At 45.0% G+C, this 19,797-nt stretch overlaps 2 protein-coding genes across 18 annotated transcripts in view; both read right to left on the minus strand.

Moving 5' to 3' along the window:
• Window positions 1–19,797, minus strand: part of LOC148645812 (uncharacterized) — a 63,957-nt gene that overhangs the window by 17,941 nt on the left and 26,219 nt on the right. Inside the window, exons 2-3 of one of the 7 annotated variants that reach the window (XM_088611373.1) lie at window positions 4,311–4,524; window positions 752–1,129 (exon numbers count right to left, since the gene is read on the minus strand). The gene's annotated coding sequence lies outside the window, so the exon portion shown is untranslated. Of the gene's footprint in view, window positions 1–751; window positions 1,130–4,310; window positions 4,525–19,797 lie in introns of those variants that run through there. The other 6 variants (XM_088611374.1, XM_088611378.1, XM_088611376.1 and 3 more) reach the window with 6 other exon arrangements.
• The window catches only part of LOC148645813 (uncharacterized), a 71,655-nt gene continuing 57,714 nt past the window's right edge, over window positions 5,857–19,797 (minus strand). For 10 of the 11 annotated variants that reach the window (XM_088611352.1, XM_088611354.1, XM_088611346.1 and 7 more), the window contains 7 exons: window positions 19,102–19,194; window positions 16,677–16,763; window positions 16,239–16,328; window positions 14,366–14,464; window positions 12,525–12,558; window positions 10,712–10,760; window positions 5,857–9,884 (listed from right to left, as the gene is read on the minus strand). In XM_088611352.1, coding sequence (XP_088467478.1) covers window positions 9,816–9,884; window positions 10,712–10,760; window positions 12,525–12,558; window positions 14,366–14,464; window positions 16,239–16,328; window positions 16,677–16,763; window positions 19,102–19,194 — 521 coding nt within the window. In that variant the 3' untranslated portion in view covers window positions 5,857–9,815. The remainder of the gene's footprint in view (window positions 9,885–10,711; window positions 10,761–12,524; window positions 12,559–14,365; window positions 14,465–16,238; window positions 16,329–16,676; window positions 16,764–19,101; window positions 19,195–19,797) is intronic. The other variant, XM_088611347.1, reaches the window with a different exon arrangement.

Consider the following 19,797-nt stretch of genomic DNA (forward strand, 5'->3'; position numbering starts at 1 on the left):
TTAGCATTACTTGAAAAAGCCTCCTGTAGATAACTCACTGCTTCCGCACGGATACCATCACCCATCCCACCTCTGGTATAAACAAGAGAAAAGAGAAGCATCCTTCTAAAACACAGCGGCCATCAGGAGGACAGAAACACTTTGTAGCACTTTGTAGCAGGTACGAGCTGTGGAGCTGTGAGTCAGGGGTTATACTCCCTTGACCGTCAACTGAGCTCAAGTCAACCATAGCTGATATCACCTCTGATTCTCATACTCCATAAGTCCCATGAAGTCCCCCGACTTACACCTCTCATACTCCCTTGGCAGCAAACTGAGCTCAAGCCAAACACAGCTGATATCAACTCTGATCCTGAAGCTCCTGGAGTCAGAGTCAGAGTCTGAGCCTGATCCTGAGCTCACACCTCCTCGACTGCAAACTGAGCTCAAGTCAACCACAACTGGAGCAGCTACCCAATATCAGCTCCGACCCTGATACTCCTGCAAAGCCTCAGATCAAGACCATGAAAGAGGAACCGTCCCTGCTTGAGCTGCAGAATAACACTGTGGTTCTCCTCTCCAGGAAAATTCTCGAGAGAGCAGATCATCTGGAGGACAGGGTTAGAAAGAATTGCATCGGCATCGACACATTAGAAACATCCACACTTAATGAGGTAAAGGACTTCCAATCTGATATGAAAGCAATGGATACATTGACCAAGAACAAACACTAAATTAACTGGAGCAGAAGATAAATAAGGTGGAAAGTTACCGTCAGAGCTGGGTCCTGAGGCTGCACAGGAGGATGAGGAGAAGATGAAACACACAGTGACCGGTATCTGAGGAGCTGTCGTTCCTGAACACAAGGACAGATTCAAGGCTGATGTGAATCTTGTCCTCAGGTTGGGACCGAGGGAACAGCGATCATTCAGTCACCAGCACATCTACTCATGATCCGCTTTGGAAAGGAGCCAAGACCTGTGAGTTTCTGGATCCGGAGTGCCCGCGGTCCAGAGGAGCTGAGCTCAGGGGAGGTGGTGGTGAGGAAACTGCGGAGTCGAGGTTCACCGATGGTGAAGTGAAACTGAAGTGAAACAGGAATAAAGGAGGGACTGTTCTTGTGGTGTTTACAATCCCCAACATAAGATTTCTGTAAGAGATTTAAGTGCCTGTTAGCTCTTTTACATCTTATTTCTTATTTTTTTTATGGTTGTTTTGTTGTGCAAGGGATTTAGTCCAGATTCTTATTTTTTAGAACATTTTCTTTTGACTTGAACTTCTGGAAGATCAATGGGCAGTGATGTCTGAGTGTAATCCTCCTGCTGGGGCTGCAAGAGGTACTTTGAAAGGTACATTTATTGGCAGTTAAATCAAAATGGAGGGAGATTGATCGTTGTGACAGGAGCTCTTGGGGGAAAATGTTTCTTTCAGGGAAATATGTCTTTAATAACAAAAGAATAGCGCTCTGTTTCTTAAAGTTGAGGAAGAGATCACCAAGATTAAAAATAAGTTTCAGGATATTGAAATCATTCTCGGAGGAGATTTTAATACAGTTTTTGATGCCATGATAGACAGATTCCCTGTGCCTATTAGATCAGCCCTCAGGCTCAGGGCTGTATAGGTTATGTCTAGGAGTCACTGACTTACTGCAAGGAGATCTGAACGTCCAGGACTAAAGGAGTTCATAAGGTGTAATATAGACAGATCTAACAGTCTTGAACTGTTTTTGGTAAAAAGGGAACTGCAACATTATTTTCACATTTCAGGGTTAGAAAGAATCAGTACTGATGAGGGCATTTCAAACCACAGTGAAAGTAAAATGTGCACAGTAACTTGTAAAACCTCCAATTCACATCTCAAAACAGATTAAATATCCTGGTGGGCACAGCGCCATGCTCAGCGATTCAAAACGAGGCAAGAAAGCGTCCAGTGAGGTGAAACCCTGTTACACTGTAAACCAGCAGGCTTGTGAAAACAGCTCTTTAATCCAGCAGAAATAGTGCTCTCGCTCTCAACGACACATAGTTTGTACTGTACTTGTTCACTCTGCCTGCAGATCATGTTGGAACATCTCTGTGGGGCAACGTCTCCTGCACAACCTGCACTTATTCAGTCGTAACTGTGATTAATAATAACACCTCCTTACACTTATATAGCGCTTTTCTGGACACTCCACTCACAGTGCTTCACAGGTCATGGGGATCCCCTCCACCCCCACCAGTGTGCAGCCCCACCTGGATGATGCTCCAGTCCTCTCACACACACCAGCTCTCAGTGGGGAGGAGAGCAGAGTGATGAAGCCAGTTCAGAGATGGAGGTTATTAGGAGGCCATGACTGGTAAAGGCCAGGGGAAATTTGGCCAGGACACCGGGGTAACACCCCTACTCTTCTCGAAAGTCACCCTGGGATTATTAATGACCACAGAGAGTCAGGACCTCAATTTTACACCTCATCCGAAGGACGGCACCTGTTTACAGTATAGTGTCCCCGTCACTATACTGTTGCATTAGGACCCACAGAGACCGCAGGGTGAGCGCCCCCTACTGGCCCCACTAACACCTCTTCCAGCAGCAGCCTTAGTTTTTCCCAGGAGTCTCCCTTCCAGGTACTGACCAGACTCACACCTGCTGAGCTGCAGGGAGCTGCCAGCTGGGAGCTGCAGGGTGATATGGCTGCTGGCAAACACATTACATCAGTCATTACAGAGACTAGTGAGCAGGAAGGGCTGCTTCACAGCGCAATTCATGGGAACTCTCGCTCTCGAACAAGGTCTCTATTGAACCATCAGTACTGACTGATCATAATCAGGTCAGAATAGGGAATTTATGAGGTGGAAGATAAGATCAGCAGCTGTCAGAAGTCAGGAAGCTGCAAACTCCCACAGAGTAAAGGAAGAGGAACTTCATGAATGAGGACAGTTTTCTTTTACTGGTTGATTTTTATACAGTAGGGCCTCTGATACAATTGAACGTTCCTTTTTCAGACTGTTGACTTCTTTGGTTTGGGTAAATATTTTAAAGGGTAATTAGAACTGTGTACAACTAAGGCGATACTGTAGCTCTATTACACTGGTTTGGGATTTGGAATTGGAAATTCAGCCCATTTCTGTTCCCAGTGGTCACACAGGTTATGGCTGCTCATATTACAAACTGATGGTTCTGGGTCTTCAGATACAGGACAGAGAGATCAAGTGTTCACAACAATCTCTATAGGAAACCACACACACACAGGCGGATCAAGCCAATTCGTGCTGAGAACTCCTGTGCTCTCTACCTGGTCTTCCTTTCAATATGAAAAAAATGTGAATTGCAGATATTTTGTTGTTACAATAAAAAAAAAATTAAAATAATAGTCTGCTCCTGTGCGTGTGACCGCGACTCTGTACCGTGAACGCGCAGCCAGGCTCAGAGAGGGTGGGGTTATTACATCAACAAGACAGCATTAATTAGATACTGTTTATGAATTATTGCGAACTCTAATAATGCTCTGGTTTACAAAGTTATGATCCATAATAGCAGTATTATTAATGATAGAAATGATATTAAAGCATGGTCAGTAAACGCGTTCTCTCATTTAGTTCTGTTTCTATTTTATGACGCACGATGTAACCGACAGCTGCTTGTACTAATACTGATAATAATCTATTAATAATAATCCCGAGTTTTCTCCCTGATCCCTCAGTGATGTTGTGGAAAGCGGTGAATAGTGATATTAATGTTTCTGCGCTTTACAATCAGCTGACGCGCCGGTCAGAGCACTCGATTGGAAATCCCACATTTTTAAAATAAAATAACTACTCTGACGGTGTTGATTAAATCATCACCGGGGAAAATATAAAGCATAAAATTAGATTCCTAGGTGTTGGGCTGAAACGTGTCACATTCCCGAGAGTCCTGGGGATTTTCCAGCTGCTCTGATACGGGCGCTGGAGGGACTTCAGCAGCTCCGACATTCGCTGACATTGTGCCAAAAGAAGAGCGTTTTCCCTCGAAAGCTCAAACTCCTGCTGTTTCCAGGTCTTTTCTGAAACCCTTCAGCTGCCTGACGCTGAGGTCCTACATAACAGCGTCGAGCTCAAGTGTGTGAAACCTCACAGCCCCTGAGTGGAGCCGCAGACCTGATTCCTGTGGTGTTTATTCACCGTCCTTTCGGCCACATGTCTCGGTGAGTCACCGCTCCTCAACTTGTAAATACAGCGCGCACTCGACTCAGTTCATTAAATATTCTGTATAACAGGTATTAAACTAACAGCGGCAGACTACAGTGACATTTATACACACTATATGAGCAGTATATCTATATAAACGAACCGAGGACGAGTCTTACTCACCCCTCCGGCTCCAGGCGCTGAACTGGGCTGCGCCCCGTGAACGCGCACAGGTCTGCTTTCAGTTTCGCTCTGCGCTGTTCTGAGCTGCTCTGTTGCGGCCCAGCAGGCAGAGAGAGTCCCGGTCCGAGTCCAGCAGAGTCAGCGAGCGGGATAGAGAACACACTGGAGCCGCGAATACACTGGAGACCCAGCACAGCGCGAATCCGACTTTCAGCTGAGTTATAAAATAATAATAATAATAATAATAATAATAATAATAATAATAATAATAATAATAATAAACGCCTAATACTAATATACAGTAGCACATTTCTGGACACTCCACTCAGAGCTCTTTACAGGTAATGGGGATCCACTCCCCCCCACCAGTGTGCAGCCCCACCTGGATGATGCTCCAGTCCTCTCACACACACCAGCTCTCAGTGGAGAGGAGAGCAGAGTGATGAAGCCAGTTCAGAGAGGGGGGTTATTAGGAGGCCATGACTGGTAAAGACCAGGGGGAAACTTTTATAAAGAGCCCTTTGCCTTCTGTCTTGAGGCAGCCAGGCTGTCCTGCTGGCCCTGATCCTGTGACCCTCCTGCTGAGGAGCAGATAGAGGAGATGCTGGAGGTCCTTCAGTGTGCAGGACCAGGAGACACAGGAGAGGAGCAGGAGCGCCCCCCGGAGGCTGCGTCAGTGAATCAGGGGCTCTTCCAGGAGATGAGAGAGCTGTCAGGCAGTGCAGGTGACGCTGGGGGGTGAGGAAGGGTCTTGTTTCCCAAAGCCCACAGAGACTGAGCCAGTGACAGAAGATCAGATCACCTGGAAGCCCTGGTCTGTACAAAGATCAGTCAGTGGAGCAGAACTAACAGGACTGTCTGGGGTAACTGGTAGAAATGACAACAGAAGGGATGAGAACAAACACAGAGGAGACAACAAAAACAACAGCAGAGCCAGTGGCAACGAGGGGAAAGAGCAGCAGCCAGAGATCACAATGGCAGCCATGTTTCAGACACACAGAAACAAGAAAGACAAACCAGACAACAAGGGCAAAGATGATCATAGTAGACAACACTGAAAACATTCGGAAGCCAGAGACTCAGTCTGGTCACGAGTGAGCTGTAGATCACTGATCTGAAGATCTCCAGGTGCTTCAGTCTGGTCACATGAGTGATCTGTAGATCACTGAGCTGAAGATCTCCAGGTGCTTCAGTCTGGTCACATGAGTGATCTGTAGATCACTGATCTGAAGATCTCCAGGTGCTTCAGTCTGGTCACATGAGTGATCTGTAGATCACTGATCTGAAGATCTCCAGGTGCTTCAGTCTGGTCACATGAGTGATCTGTAGATCACTGAGCTGAAGATCTTTACAAGCTGTTTCATCAAGGAAAGAGCTCCATCAACACAGCTGGGAATGTATTTCAAAAACATCTTTAAAAAATAGGAATGATGCAGAAAGGACAAAGACAACAGAGGCATGTCAGCAAGGACATGAAGGACAGACCAGACAAAGACAAGGAGAGGGGAGATTGAGGATGAAGAGAAGGACCAGTCAAGAAATCAGATTTATGACACTGACTTTTAATAAAAATTCTGCTGAAATAAATAATACATTAACACATGTAAGAGATATACATGTATGATGAGAAACAAAAAAATATACATTAAAATACACAATCAATTGTCCACATTTAGCAAGTTCATAAGTGTGGGAATAAAAGATCAATTTGCTCTGAGCAGTTAAAGTCAGAGCCCAGGTGGAAGGAGCTCAAATTCACTGAGCAGGGGCAGGTCAGGACAGACCTTTCTTGACTTCAGTTTTCTTCAAAAGGTTTGAAACACGTTGAGCATCAAATTCAACCTTGGTGATGGTCATGCTGGTCAAACAGGGTAAAAACCATGTAGTTCATCAGCCAGCTCTCTGTAAGTGTTAAAACCATCAGTGTTCACTGTGCTTTTTGAGAGATTATCTCTGTCCTGCAGCCTCACCCTAGTTTTCATTCTGCTCCATGGACATTTCTAGAACTTGGTGCGCCTTCGAGTTTTTCCTGGTACTTGAATCTTCTCTAACGTCAGACCTGACTTCCCTCTTCACAGGCTCGCTGCCCTGTGGTGAAGCAGTGTACTTGTGGCAGGTTGGCTCTTCTGTGATTTGTTTACCCAAGGCTCACTACCTGAATAAACTTGAATGGGTTTTGTAAGAATCACTGTTTCCCTGCAGAAAGATGTATAACTGCAGAGCACAGCTGTGAGTCTGGCTGACTGGTCGCAGGTGTAACAGGCCAGACCAGCCGGTGCAAGAAGAACAGACCCTGACTGGCAGCACTGAGCTTCCTCCCTCTGCAGTGCTGTCCTGCAGGTGGGTGTGAGGAGCAGTGCTGAGCTCAGACGAGCCCAGAGAAGGATCCACAGCAGCCTCGTACGCCTCTCTGATTGAACCTGGGTTCTACTGTTACAAGCTGGGCAGTTGACATACTGGGAGAAGTTATTCAAAGACTTTCTCGGGCTGCAGTAGTTAAAATCACCCAGGATCAAATTAGGTGTGTGGGGGGACAGAGATTTAACAGAGTCTCATTACAAGGGCTGTTTACTGTCGTTGTATCATTTGCTTTGGGGAATGTACACAAGGGTTATGGACATCTGGGGGAATTCTCTGGGCAGATGAAAAGGTCTCCCTGATACTGAGAGCAAGTCAATATCAGGCAGACAGAGCCTCTCTCGCACTGTGACGATGCTGATACACTCCCAGACAGTTCTGTCTCAGTCCAGCACGAGCAGGGCGCCAAACCCATCAACGGTCAGGTCCGGGTCCAAATCTGAGTCTGTGAGACAAGTCTCTGTAGAGGCCAGCAGTCCTGCAGCCATAGAGACAGCTGACACTTGCTTGTAGCTCATCAGCCTTGATCCTAAGTGACTGGACATTACTGAGGGTTATCAATGGCAGAAGGTCGAGATTATTACTCCTCACATGGACTCTGTCCCTTTCCGACGCTTGCAGCCTGGTTTCTTAAATTCTTTGTTTTTTCCCTCGTGCTGTTGAGATGTTCACCTCAATAGCGTTCTGCAGAAATATGTCCACAGAGTGATCCTGCAGACCTGCCTGGGTCTGTAGCAGGAATTCTCTAGAGTCCTGCTTCTTGTTGCATGTGGAGGACTCAGTGCCAGTAGACTCTGTGTACAGTTCAGAGAGGCACTAACAGTAGTAAAAAAACAGGTCCATTTCAGTCCATTCTCATACACAGATGCACCAAACAGTAAACAATTAACATGAGTGGAAACAGACTCACACAGGACTTTACATATCAAAACAACTTTAACTTTCAACTTTATTTTATTTGTCATTATACTTACACAGGTGCATAGTATAGTGAAAAGTGTTTCTCATTAGTCACTCAGGTGCAGTATATAAATAGAACAGAGGATAAGACAATAGACACGAAAACAATAACAATAACAGTGTAATAACATTAACGTAATCAAAACTGTGCAAATATGCAAACAGAGAAAATAATACAACAGGACAAAAAGAGTGCAAGGTAATTTGGGGAACAGTATGGTGATTAATAAATATTACAAATAATATGGTTTTAAGTCCATTTTTAGCTTCCATTCAGTTGTGGTGTGTGTAGTGGTGTAGGAGTACAGTCATTGTGGGTACAAGAAGACGTGAGGAGAGATGACAGTATGTTGGGAGGGACTGGGGGCGTCACCAGCTTGACGGCTCTGGGGAAGAAGCTGTTTTGGACTCTAGTTGTGTGCGACTGGATTGTCCGGAACCTTCTGCCAGATGGTAGGGGGACAAATAAGTTATGACCTGGGTGAGTGGGGTCAGACATAATTTTGGTGGCTTGTTTCAGACTCCTGGTGTTGTAGAGTTCCTGGATGGATGGTAAGGCACTGCTGATGATGTGTTGGGCAGTTTTGACCACCCGCTGCAGTGCCTTACAGTCGGATGCGGTGCAGTTGCCGTACCAGACTGTGAAGCAGCTGGTCAGTATGCTCTCCACCGTACATCTGTAGATGTTGTTAAGGATCTGTGGACACAAGCGTATCTTCTTCAGCCTTCTCAGGAAGTACAGCCGCTGTTGTGCCTTCTTGATGAGACTGGATGTGTTGAGTGTCCATGTGAGGTCCTTAGAGATGTGAACACCTAGGAATTTGAAGTTCTTCACCATCTCTCCTGCAGACCCTCCGATGTAGATGGGGGAGTGGACTTTTCCTTGTCTCCTGAGGTCAACGATCAGCTCTTTGGTTTTGCTGATGTTTTGCTGATGTTGAGACATAGGTTGTTGGTTCGGCACCAGTCTGCAAGCTGTTTTATCTCCTCCCTGTAGGCAGCCTCATCGTTGTCAGTGATCAGGCCCACGATTGTGGTATTGTCAGCAGACTTGATGATGGTGTTTGTGCTGAACGTCGCAGTACAGTCGCGGGTGAACAGGGAGTAAAGCAGTGGGCTGAGCAGTACAGACATCAGCTATCTGCCAGGCACATGTTCTGAGTACCAGGCCAGGGATACCATCAGGTCCAGCAGCTTTCTGTGTGTTCACTCTACTTAGTGATTTCCACACATCTAGCTTGGACAGTGTGGGGGGTGGCGTGGCAGGGGAGTCAGTGGTCCAGGTGGATGGTTCAGGGTTATGAGCTTCGAAGCGTAGAAGGTGTTAAGCTTGTTTGGAAGAGAGGGGTCAGTAGCGCTTACAGGGCTTGTTTTGCTCTTGTAGCTTGTGATTGTATGTGTGTCTTGCCACATGCGTCGTGGGTTAGCGTTGGTGTTGGAGTGGTGTTCTATCTGGGATTTGTACTGTTTCCTGGCAGATTTTATGCCAGCTCTTAATTTTTTCCTAGCCCCTCTCAATTCTTCCTCATTACCAGATTTGAAGGCTGCATCACGGGCAGCGGATCTCGGTGATCATCCAGGGTTTTTGATTCGGGAGTTTGCGTATCTTTTTAACGCTCACCACATCATCAGCACATTTGCCGATGTAGCTGGTGTCTGATGATGCAGACATGTCAATATCGGTGTGGGATCCGTGGGAGGCTGCGTCTTTGAACACACTCCAGTCTGTGCACTTAAAACAGTCCTGAAGCATTGATTCTGCCTCTTTGGTCCATGTTTTTACAGCTAGAACTGAACCCCTTGGTGCGTCTGAGAAGTCGTAAGTAGGCTGGGAGTAGGAACAGGGAGATGTGGTCAGATTGTCCAAGAGGGGGTGAGGTGCTGCTTTGTAAGCACTGGGTACATTAGTATAGTGTGTTGTTTCCTCTGGTGGGACAGTCAATGAGTTGGAAAACAAGTTACACTTCTCACCACCAAACAAGACACACAACCTCACAGTGAGTGTCTGTGGGTGCTGGTGACACTGAGTGACAATGGGTGACAATGGGTGATAGTGGGTGCCTATGGGTGACAGTGGGAGTCAGTGGGAGTCAGTGGGAGTCAGTGGGAGTCAGTGGGTGACGGTGGGTGACGGTGGGTGACGGTGGGAGTCGGTGTTCCTGCTCTCTTCAGGTCTGGGTCCTGCCATCAGTCAGACTCCTTATTGAGCTGAGCTTCTCCTGGGCTTCTCTCTTCTTCAGGGGGGTTAGAGTCTCTCTGTAACAGAAAGAGACACTTTCACTGGACTGCAGTCTGTCTGTGAGGGACTGTCAATGGATCAGCGTCTACAAACCCACAGGGGATAAGAGAGCCACACACTCCAGCTCCTTGTGAAAAAGTCTTTTCATTTGGAGTTTCATTGGTTATTATTTATTACAACAGGTTTCTACTCAAAGTGGTAATTCTGGAATTACCACAGTAAACAGGGGAAAGTGTCAAAGGGAAAGGAGACACCAATAACTGCTAATTAAAGATGTGTGTGATTCATAACCTGGCCATCTGGAGCAGCAACAACTCAAGAGCCTTTAGCAAGAGAAGAGTCTTGAGTTAAATATGTCCTATGTGGCCCCATCAGAGCCCAGTGACGACTTGAGCTCCAGTTCCTGAGGGTGACCTGTGTCCTGGACAATCACACAGGGGCATTAGGAACAACACCAGCCAACAGCTTATTATTCATTTATTCATCTGTTATTAGTATTAGTATTATTATTATTATACAGCCCTACCTGTGTGCTGTGACTCACCTTTCCTGTCCTCCTGTCCATAAACTCTCCTACAGACTGCTGCCCCTCATTCCTAATGTCTTTTCCTGGTTTTAGGACGACTGAAACAGTCTTTGGAAATTTCACTGCACACTGACTTTAGATTTCCCTGATGCAGAACTTTCCCAGGCATTTCCCTGGACAAACAGGATCCAGTTTTAAGTGCAAACCTATAACACTCATCAGTTTAAATGCCTCTCAGATTTCTGGATTCAGCTGGTATTGGTCTTTTTGTCAGTCCTATTAAGAGCAGGACAGAAAAAAATGAGAAACATACAGTACCTCCTGTTTTTGCAATAATGTCTGTAATGTTGGTAATTTTCCCTCTATCCTGTAAAACATAAGTGTTATTTTAAGATTTTCATACATATATATTATGTAGCGGCGAGGCTTATTAATAAGAAAGAATTAAGTGTTCTGAGCCTTCCCAAATGAGGCCCCATTTCTCTGTTCATCTCTGTGGTGCAGTTCACTATTCATGCAGGCTGATTTAGGGTTCCTTTGATAAGGACAGCTCCCAAAGGGGGATGTACTTAGCTAAGCCTGGCTATCATGATCAATGGTCATCCATTGGTGCCTATCTGTCTAGGGAGTGCCAGATGGACATCTGGACTGCATTCCTAAGTGTCAGGAGTAAGTGACTCATATCTCACCTTGATCAACCAATCAGGGACTGGTAGGGCCGAGTAACCCACGTGGGACTCTGATGCCCATGGAACTTTCAGCCAATCAATGAGCTGAAGTTCCTCCAGGTAAAAACAGGCAACACAGAGAGCCTGAGGGATTCGGGGAGATTCAGATTCAGAAGGGATTCAGGAGAATTCTGTGGACTTTTATAAAGGGAATTCAAAGGAGAATTCCAGGGCAGGACGGCCCAGGAGCAGAAGGCTCCCATGGGCAGGACATTCTCGCAGCGCGCCTCCTGACCATCCTGAGACTTAGCCCAGACAACCACGGAATGGCCAGTGTGTCCGAGTGCCAGAACTTTCCTTTGTTCTAAGAGTCTAGAGCGGAGGTTGCCAGAGAGTAACCAGAGGATCCACCCGAGGTTAGCACCAGCAGCAAGCCTCATGAACAGGTCGGAACTGTGGACAGCTGAATCACTATTCAGAACTAGTGCTTCATCAGGAACGAACCGGTCCTCTTCCTGACCTGCTAGGACCCACAGTCATCTTTTCTCCTGTGCGCAAACTGTGCTAGTTAAAGCCAACACTAACTAGCCGGTCAGTGAGCATCAGCAGCGCACCGTCACAAGCCGCACAGCACAGCCTGGCACGCAGCCAGAGAGCGCGGATTGGACAGCAACAGCCTGCAACTGTTTCTTTGTGCCTGCAGGAGATCTGAATCCCCAGAGATTGGATGAGTATTCAACTTCACTGCATTACAGCTCGAGAATTCAATTGTTATCCCAACCAGTTGATATCAATTTAATTCCTAAGAGTTATGTACTTGTTTTGAGTATCTAATGTAGAAGTTATAACCAAGTTCATTTACGAAACGGTCTAAATGAATGATATACTGAACGTATGTCCTCTTGATATATGTAACTCTTTGTAACTGACTGAATATATACCTTTTGTATTCTGATAACCCTCTCGATAAGATCTGTTAGGTTTACATGCATATTCTATGTATTAATAAATGTATCCTCGTGTATTAGTACCTGTGTGTGTGCGTTGTTTGAGTTATGTCGCATGGTTGGACTCTAAAGCCATCAAAAGAATCAACTTTGTGATTTACTGCTACAATTAATAATTGTCCCAGTAAATGCCCAAACCCTACAGAACTGGTGCCTTCAGAGAGCCACTACATTTACATTTTGGCTATGGCACCGTTACATATTTGGCGTCCCTGAACGGCTATGAAACACTACAATTACATATACCAAATTTAATGTTTAAGACTTTTTTTAAAATATAGTACCTAAACAAACGTTTTTGCTACAGAATGGCATGCTTGCTTAAGTTTAAAGACAGTTGAAATGCTTTCCTGACACTTTTCAGAATTCATTCTGCTTTCTGTTTATAACAGCTTGAAAACTAATTCTCGTTCCTGTACATATTCAAAGTGAGAAATATTTGGCTTTTTTACTTACTCGGGTTTGTTGTTCTTATTCTTGTTATTCTTATCTGCAGAGGACAAAAAACAAGTTTAGACAAACTAAACATTCCCATCAGTTTAAAATCATCAAAAAGAGAAAAAAAACAAAGATGTTGTAATCTTAAGGTTACCTAAGAAAAATTATTCAAGTCTGTAAGGAAAAACATTGGTGTCACAGTTAATGAGATACATATATACATAGATATACATATACTGTACCTGTACCTGTACCTCATCCCCACAATTGTGATGAGTCAACAGTCAACAGAGCTGAGCAGTACAGTACCTGTACATACTGTATACAGCAGCACATATAGAGTACAACACCACCCAGTTTGGACAAGAGCATTATCCAGCCTGAGGTTGTGTTGAGATTAACAGAGGCTGATAAATCAAGTGTCTCCTTCAGCTGTGACACTTCCTTTGTTACAAGACGAGTATGTCTTTCTGTATGAGACACACTCAATTCTGTTTTCACACAACGTCACACCAGTATTCCCAGGAACAGGTCAGAGCTGTGAATGGTGATGTAAATAAGTTCCCAAGCACTGCTGATGTAATGCACAATGCTAAAAAACATTTTTCAGTTTAATTGATGTGAGTTTCTGTTAACATTATTATTTTTGTGTGAATTGACTGCAGTGTTTTTACCCAAGCGCACGAACTTTGGTTTAAAAGTATAATATAACAGCAAATGTCGCACTGGGGTGAAACACAGCAGCGCTAATTAATAGCCTCTGTAAATTTTACAGAAACCTAAATAAAAGTGTTGTGCCTGAATGGACACGCTGCTTCATTCCTGAAGTGCAACACTGACAACAGGAAACCAAGACAAACTTTCTGCAGAGGGCCTTATCTCTCACCAGACCGGCTGCTCTCTGGTATATCTACTGTACACAGTATATCTTCCAGTTGAAGATATCTGGGCCTCAGTACCTCTAAGAAACTACAGCAGGAACCTGCCTGTGTCCCTGGCTGTCAGACTCTGAGATGTTCCAGACTTGCTGTGATCAGTTCAATTAAGGAAGGACCTTCTGTGAAGAGGTACCTGTAGGGTGAGGGTGTTTAAAACCCTTTAGTGATCCAGGCACCCAGAGCCAATTTCCACCTGGAATATTCTCCCCTCAACATAACAGAGGCCTGGTTCATGTCTTACACTGAAGCGAACCCCTGGGGCATTAAGTGTAAACAATCACATTTCTTTTATCTCTTACTGTGTCCTCTCAGAAGACAAAAAAATACAGACAAAAGCAAAATAACAGCAGGCAAAATTTTGTTTTTCTGTCTTCAAAGATCAATTTTTCAGAAGCTGGTGTTCAAATGAAACAATCAAAAATTCTGCAGCAGAATTCATTACTTCTCTTTCCTTCAATTGCTTAGATAACACACTTTATTTCACTGGGAACAACATCCAAGAACTGAATGCCTTGTAAATGCCTGGAATCCTTGGTGAGACAGGTTGACCTGCTTGGTCAGTGGGCAGCCTCCTGTCCACAGCAGGAGGAGACTCGAACCCCATTCAGAAGGAGACAAGCTGTAGGGCAGAGCTGGGTGACTGACTTGTTTATCCCTCCTGATCTCCTGTTACTGGAAAAGCTTCCAGTAAGGGTATCAGTTGAGTGAAATTGTAAATACTCAACCTCTTTACAAATCTCACATGTATTTTATCATCTTACATAACTGTGTCAATAAAATCCTTTCCTAGAATGTACCAACAGCTGCTTGTATTTTTACCACAGATGTTAAAACAACCTTCAGTTTTCTCCTGCTCTGTCTCTGTCCTCCATTACTACTGTATAAAGGATAACTGCTAGAACTCATGGCTGAGATACTCACAGTAATTATACATCAGACGCACAACACCGCAGATCACAAAGAGGGATTCACAGGGCACGACCACCAAGCGAAGATCTTTCACAGCTCGGTAGCCTTTAGCTGGAATTCAAGACATTGATACTGATAAGCAAGTGGTGGCAGAACATCTGACATCATAATTTTACTGATTCTTTTTAAAACTACTGACACTGCTATCACATTTTATGGTGATACTGGTGTAGTGATAAAATGTGAAAAACATTCCACAGGCACTAAATGGCACATTTTAACACACAGAAGTGTTAAGAAATTGATTTGGTCTGCCTTGTCTAAGTTTACTTTGGTACTGTTTTTCAATAATACTAGAACTTTCTACACTCTGAGAGTGACTCTTCACAACAAGCTCATCATGTCAGTTAAAGGCCAAAGGATCTCCACTCCACCAGCTACAAAGAAACTGATCATTCATTTCTTTCACTACTGATCCTAAAAAATGTTCAGTAGATTCATCAGCTCAAACTTTTTATTGTTTTATTCCTTTTTTCATTCCTTGTTTTTCTCATTTTTTTTCTTTTCATTCCTCTCTGTAGAGAAAGATGATATTAATGGGTAAAATAATGGAGAGTTTGGAATAAAAGTTTTATGAAGAGATGAGACCAAGATAAAAGAAATGAAAGTAATAAAGGTTTATCTAAAGTTGAAGGTGAGGAGGAAGATGAGGGTGTGGTGAGAGTTGAGGGTGAGGAGGAAGATGAAGGTGTGGTGACAGTTGAAGGTGAGGAGGAAGATGAAGGTGTGGTGAGAGTTGAAGGTGAGGAGGAAGATGAAGGTGTGGCGACAGTTGAAGGTGAGGAGGAAGATGAAGGTGTGGTGAGAGTTGAAGGTGAGGAGGAAGATGAAGGTGTGGCGACAGTTGAAGGTGAAGAGGAAGATGAAGGTGTGGTGAGAGTTGAAGGTGAGGAGGAAGATGAAGGTGTGGTGACAGTTGAAGGTGAGGAGGAAGATGAAGGTGTGGTGAGAGCTGAAGATGAGGAGGAAGATGAAGGTGTGGCGACAGTTGAACGTGAAGAGGAAGATGAAGGTGTGGTGAGAGTTGAAGGTGAGGAGGAAGATGAAGGTGTGGCGACAGTTGAAGGTGAAGAGGAAGATGAGGGTGTGGTGAGAGCTGAAGATGAGGAGGAAGATGAAGGTGTGGTGAGAGTTGAAGGTGTTTAGTCAAAATGTGGTTTAGCCCGCTTGGCTGAAGGCTGCCCTCCTGGCCAGAGGACCCCAAACCACCTGGGCAGAATGAGGGGAAGTGTAGAGAACTGCTCTGCTTGAGGTTTGAACTGTTTGTGTGAAACAGAACTGCTCAGCAGCAAATCCAGACTTAGTAAGAGCTTGATCTTGCAGATTATAGAGAAACCAGGAGAGGAGAGCTACTCTAATTGAGTGTCAGTAATTATAATCAATGAAAAGTGACCAGTGTAAAGAAGACTGATTGGGTGATGTGACGTCTTGTTGAATACTCCAGTGTCTGGTAGTGTTAGTGATTAACGAAGATAAGGAAGAGTTAGTGGAAAGGTCTGACTGAGTCATTTAAAGAAGAACAGAGAAACAAAAGACCATGCAGACTCCCCCAAGAGAGCACCAGTGAATCACCCAGTAGGCTGGAGTGTCTGTGAGATTGAACACAGAGCACTGGAAACACAGAACTCTAAGGTGACACGTTGGCAGGGCTGTGTTTGTGGTCCTTATTGAGCTGGAGTTGTCACACAGGCATTTAAACAGAACAACATTTTTAACTAAGAATATTTTTGCACCTTAAATACTTTATAACCTTTCCTAAAGATGAAGAAAAGTTAACAGCGCATGTTACACAGAGAACAGTGGACAGATCATTATTGTCACTTACTTGCTTTCAGAATTAATTCTGTTGCGAGTGCAGTGGAATTCACTAAAGGCAACCCAAAGTACCCCAAGTTGAAGATAATCATTAAAACACCTGAAAAGCAGAAAGATGTTGTTATTGAAGAGTGTCTGAGCAAATGGGTTTTACAGGATGAGCTCACAGCTGTCCAGGCCTGAGTTTCTGCTGTGATTGTGAGGAGTGTAGAACACAGTGAGAACAGCAGGGAGGGGTGGAGGAGAACAGGACAGATGAGCCAGATGTGTCACAGGGTCAGTCTGAAAGAGGACATGAGGGGCTCTGGGACACTAAGCAGCAGGAAGTCAGAATGTGAACTGAAACTGTAACATGTTTCAAGGAATCACTCACAACTACTTACAGAAGACACTCAATCACATTCAATCACAACTGTCTAAAATAACACTTAAATAATTCCTACTGTACCATCTACATCTCTGTCTTCCTTTGTAAAGACTGTCCCAACAGCCAGAATCCAGAGAAACAGGACTTCACACATGAGTCCAGGTCCCCCTGTAATCATAATTAATAATCACTGTAATTACCTGAGAGTCACAGCAGGTGAGCATCACAGTATCTTTCAAAGAAACACAGTTTCACAATGGGAGGGCACTGCTGAGCACTAGGATGTCAAGAAGCAAAATGTGAGCTCCTCAATTTGTGTCTCTTAAAGTTGTACAATTAAACATTATTTTTCCTCGTTTCACCCCTCAATTCTGCATATCGTCTTGGAGTTTTACTTGATTTGATCTCTGTGTGACTTCTCATCACTCCTGGCTCACCCAACAGAACAGAAGCAGGTGGCCTGTGACCTCCGCCCTCACCAGCGTCAGGCAGCTGTTTAACTGGTGCAGCAGCTCTTATGGCGGCTACAGTCCTCAGAAACTGGACTTCACTCATTCGCTCAGTGTTTGACTGGCTTACTGCCACTTGTCAAGAGGAGAGCTCTTCAGTTCTACAGCCCAAAGACAGATGAAAGACTCAATGATCTTGGAAAGAGCACTAATGACTGGTCATCTTCAGTTGTGTTGTTGGAGTCGAAGGTACATGAGCTCTGCATGAGATGTATTGATTTGGAGGGGAGGCTGAGGTATAATAACACCTGAATTACTGGATTTTCAGAGAATCAAGAGGCTTGTGGTGGCTCTCAGCCTGCAGGAAACAGCTCTGCTGGACAGAGCACATTGTTTGAGTTTCACTGTGAGAGAGGAGCTCCTCCACCTGGCCAGACAGACGTGCACAGGTCACTGTGAGAGAGGAGATCTCCACCTGGCCAGACAGATGTGCACAGGTCACTGTGAGAGAGGAGATCTCCACCTGGCCAGACAGACGTGCACAGGTCACTGTGAGAGAGGAGATCTCCACCTGGCCAGACAGACGTGCACAGGTCACTGTGAGAGAGGAAATCTCCACCTGGCCAGACAGATGTGCACAGGTCACTGTGAGAGAGGAGATCTCCACCTGGCCAGACAGATGTGCACAGGTCACTGTGAGAGAGGAGATCTCCACCTGGCCAGACAGACGTGCACAGGTCACTGTGAGAGAGGAGATCTCCACCTGGCCAGACAGATGTGCACAGGTCACTGTGAGAGAGGAGACCTCCACCTGGCCAGACAGACGTGCACAGGTCACTGTGAGAGGAGATCTCCACCTGGCCAGACAAGTCACTGTCAGCTGCGATCTCAAGAGAAGAGTGTGTGCGTTTTTCCTCATTTTGACCAGGGTTGTTCAGACAGTAGGCAGACATGAGGCACAAGTTGATCAACAAGGTCAAAATGATCAATGGGAAAATCAAATTGGAGCTAAGTGTTTATCCTTGTCACAAAGTGTGCTACTCTGTGGTTCAGGGAACTCTGATATCTTGTGTAAAGAAACCCTCAGTTAAAAATGCCCTGTCCTCGTTAGTGGGTGCATTTTTAGAACAGGGAGATAGACTCAACTGCAGGTTGAATTCTATTTAGTTTAGAAGACATCTTGTCTCTTCTTCTGTGGCCTGTGTAGGGGTTACATAAGAGTTTGAATACTTGGTAGCAGTCTGGTGTTTTTGTGGGTGGTGAGGACTCCTTGTTTGACTTATTTACAGTAATCTTGTACTGTGAATAGTGTAGCTTATTTGTTGTATGTTTCTGTTGTGTGTTGTTAGTGTGTGTATTGTCATTGGTAATTGTGTGCCTGAATGTATTTTTTTCACCAAATCTGTGCCACACAGAACAAAGAGCTCATGTGCCTATAATTATATCAACCACTCAGGTACTGTATATTCTTGGCAAAATCTTTACAAGTAGGGAGTTTTGATTATTTATTTTAATTATTTATTCATCTGCTTGGTCATTTTGTGAGCTTTCTCTAATTTCATACTCCCCAACTGGTAACAATGTGCAGAATGCATTAATATGAGAGAGCCCTGCATACAGGCCTGTGAGAGTTACACTGTGATGCTGTGTCACACTTGAGATAACTCTGGGCTGGTGCAGCAGACTTACTGCAGAGGAATGTGATGTGTTAATGTGTGACTCAGGGTGTGTGTCCAGGCTGTGAGACCTGACTTACGCCCTGCTAGTTCTCTCCAGGACTGGAGCACTACTGTCCACTCAGAAGATACAAACCCTGGGGAGTCCTTTCCTCACAGCAGCTGAAGAGCCGCACAGGGGCTGTCAGTGGGGCTCAGAGGAGTGGGGGGCCTGTTTGCTCAGGACTGTGGAAACACTGGGGTGTGAGTGCAGCATGATGACATGCCCACAGGATGTCCTGATTCACATAAAACACATCTGTCTGAACTGACAGGTGGGCACACAGGAGGTCAGCTGTTGTCAAAACCTGCTGACTGTCACACACTCGCCCCTGTACATACCTCTGAGAGTGTCCAGGACACTGGCCAGATACAGCAAGCTCAACACGAACAGAAGCATGAAGAAAAACACAACTGCAGCTTTCTGACAGAAATCTGAAAGAGTAAAACATGCATTTGAATCTTATTATAAACCAGAAATATCTGAATAAGAAAAACATGCAAGAGTCCAGTATCAGGGCAGAAAGGAACATGCTGTTCACCTACTGTACACACAGGCCTGCTGCCCATTTCAAGATCAAACAGAGGGTTTAGTTTAAAGGGAGTGTCCCACACTGACGGGCCGAAGGAACTGAGTCTCTTTAGTCTTAAGAGAGTGTTCCACACTGACAGGCTGAAGGAACTGAGTCTCTTTAGTCTGAAGGGAGTGTCCCACACTGACAAGCTGGAGGAACTGAGTCTCTTTAGTCTACACTTCCCTCTCCTTCAAAACTAGAGCAGCCACTTCTGCAGCTTGAGCTAATTTTGAGCTAATTTTCATAATCAAAGCTCTAGGCTGCTGGTCCTCTCCTCCAATCAATCTCTGTGCCCACACAGCTCCCTCAGACACCTCAGCTGTCCATCTATCCATGACTAGCAGCTGGAGTGGGGCGTCTGTTCCCATGGGACTCCAGAGGTTTCCCCTCGATTGGCATTTAAGGGTTTTTTTCCCTCCAGTGTGCAGTCAGACTTACATACAGCCTCCATGTCTCATTTTCA

This window comes from Lepisosteus platostomus, chromosome 18 (genome assembly GCF_059453375.1).
Source record: "Lepisosteus platostomus isolate fLepPlt1 chromosome 18, fLepPlt1.hap1, whole genome shotgun sequence".
Classification (NCBI taxonomy): domain Eukaryota; kingdom Metazoa; phylum Chordata; class Actinopteri; order Semionotiformes; family Lepisosteidae; genus Lepisosteus; species Lepisosteus platostomus.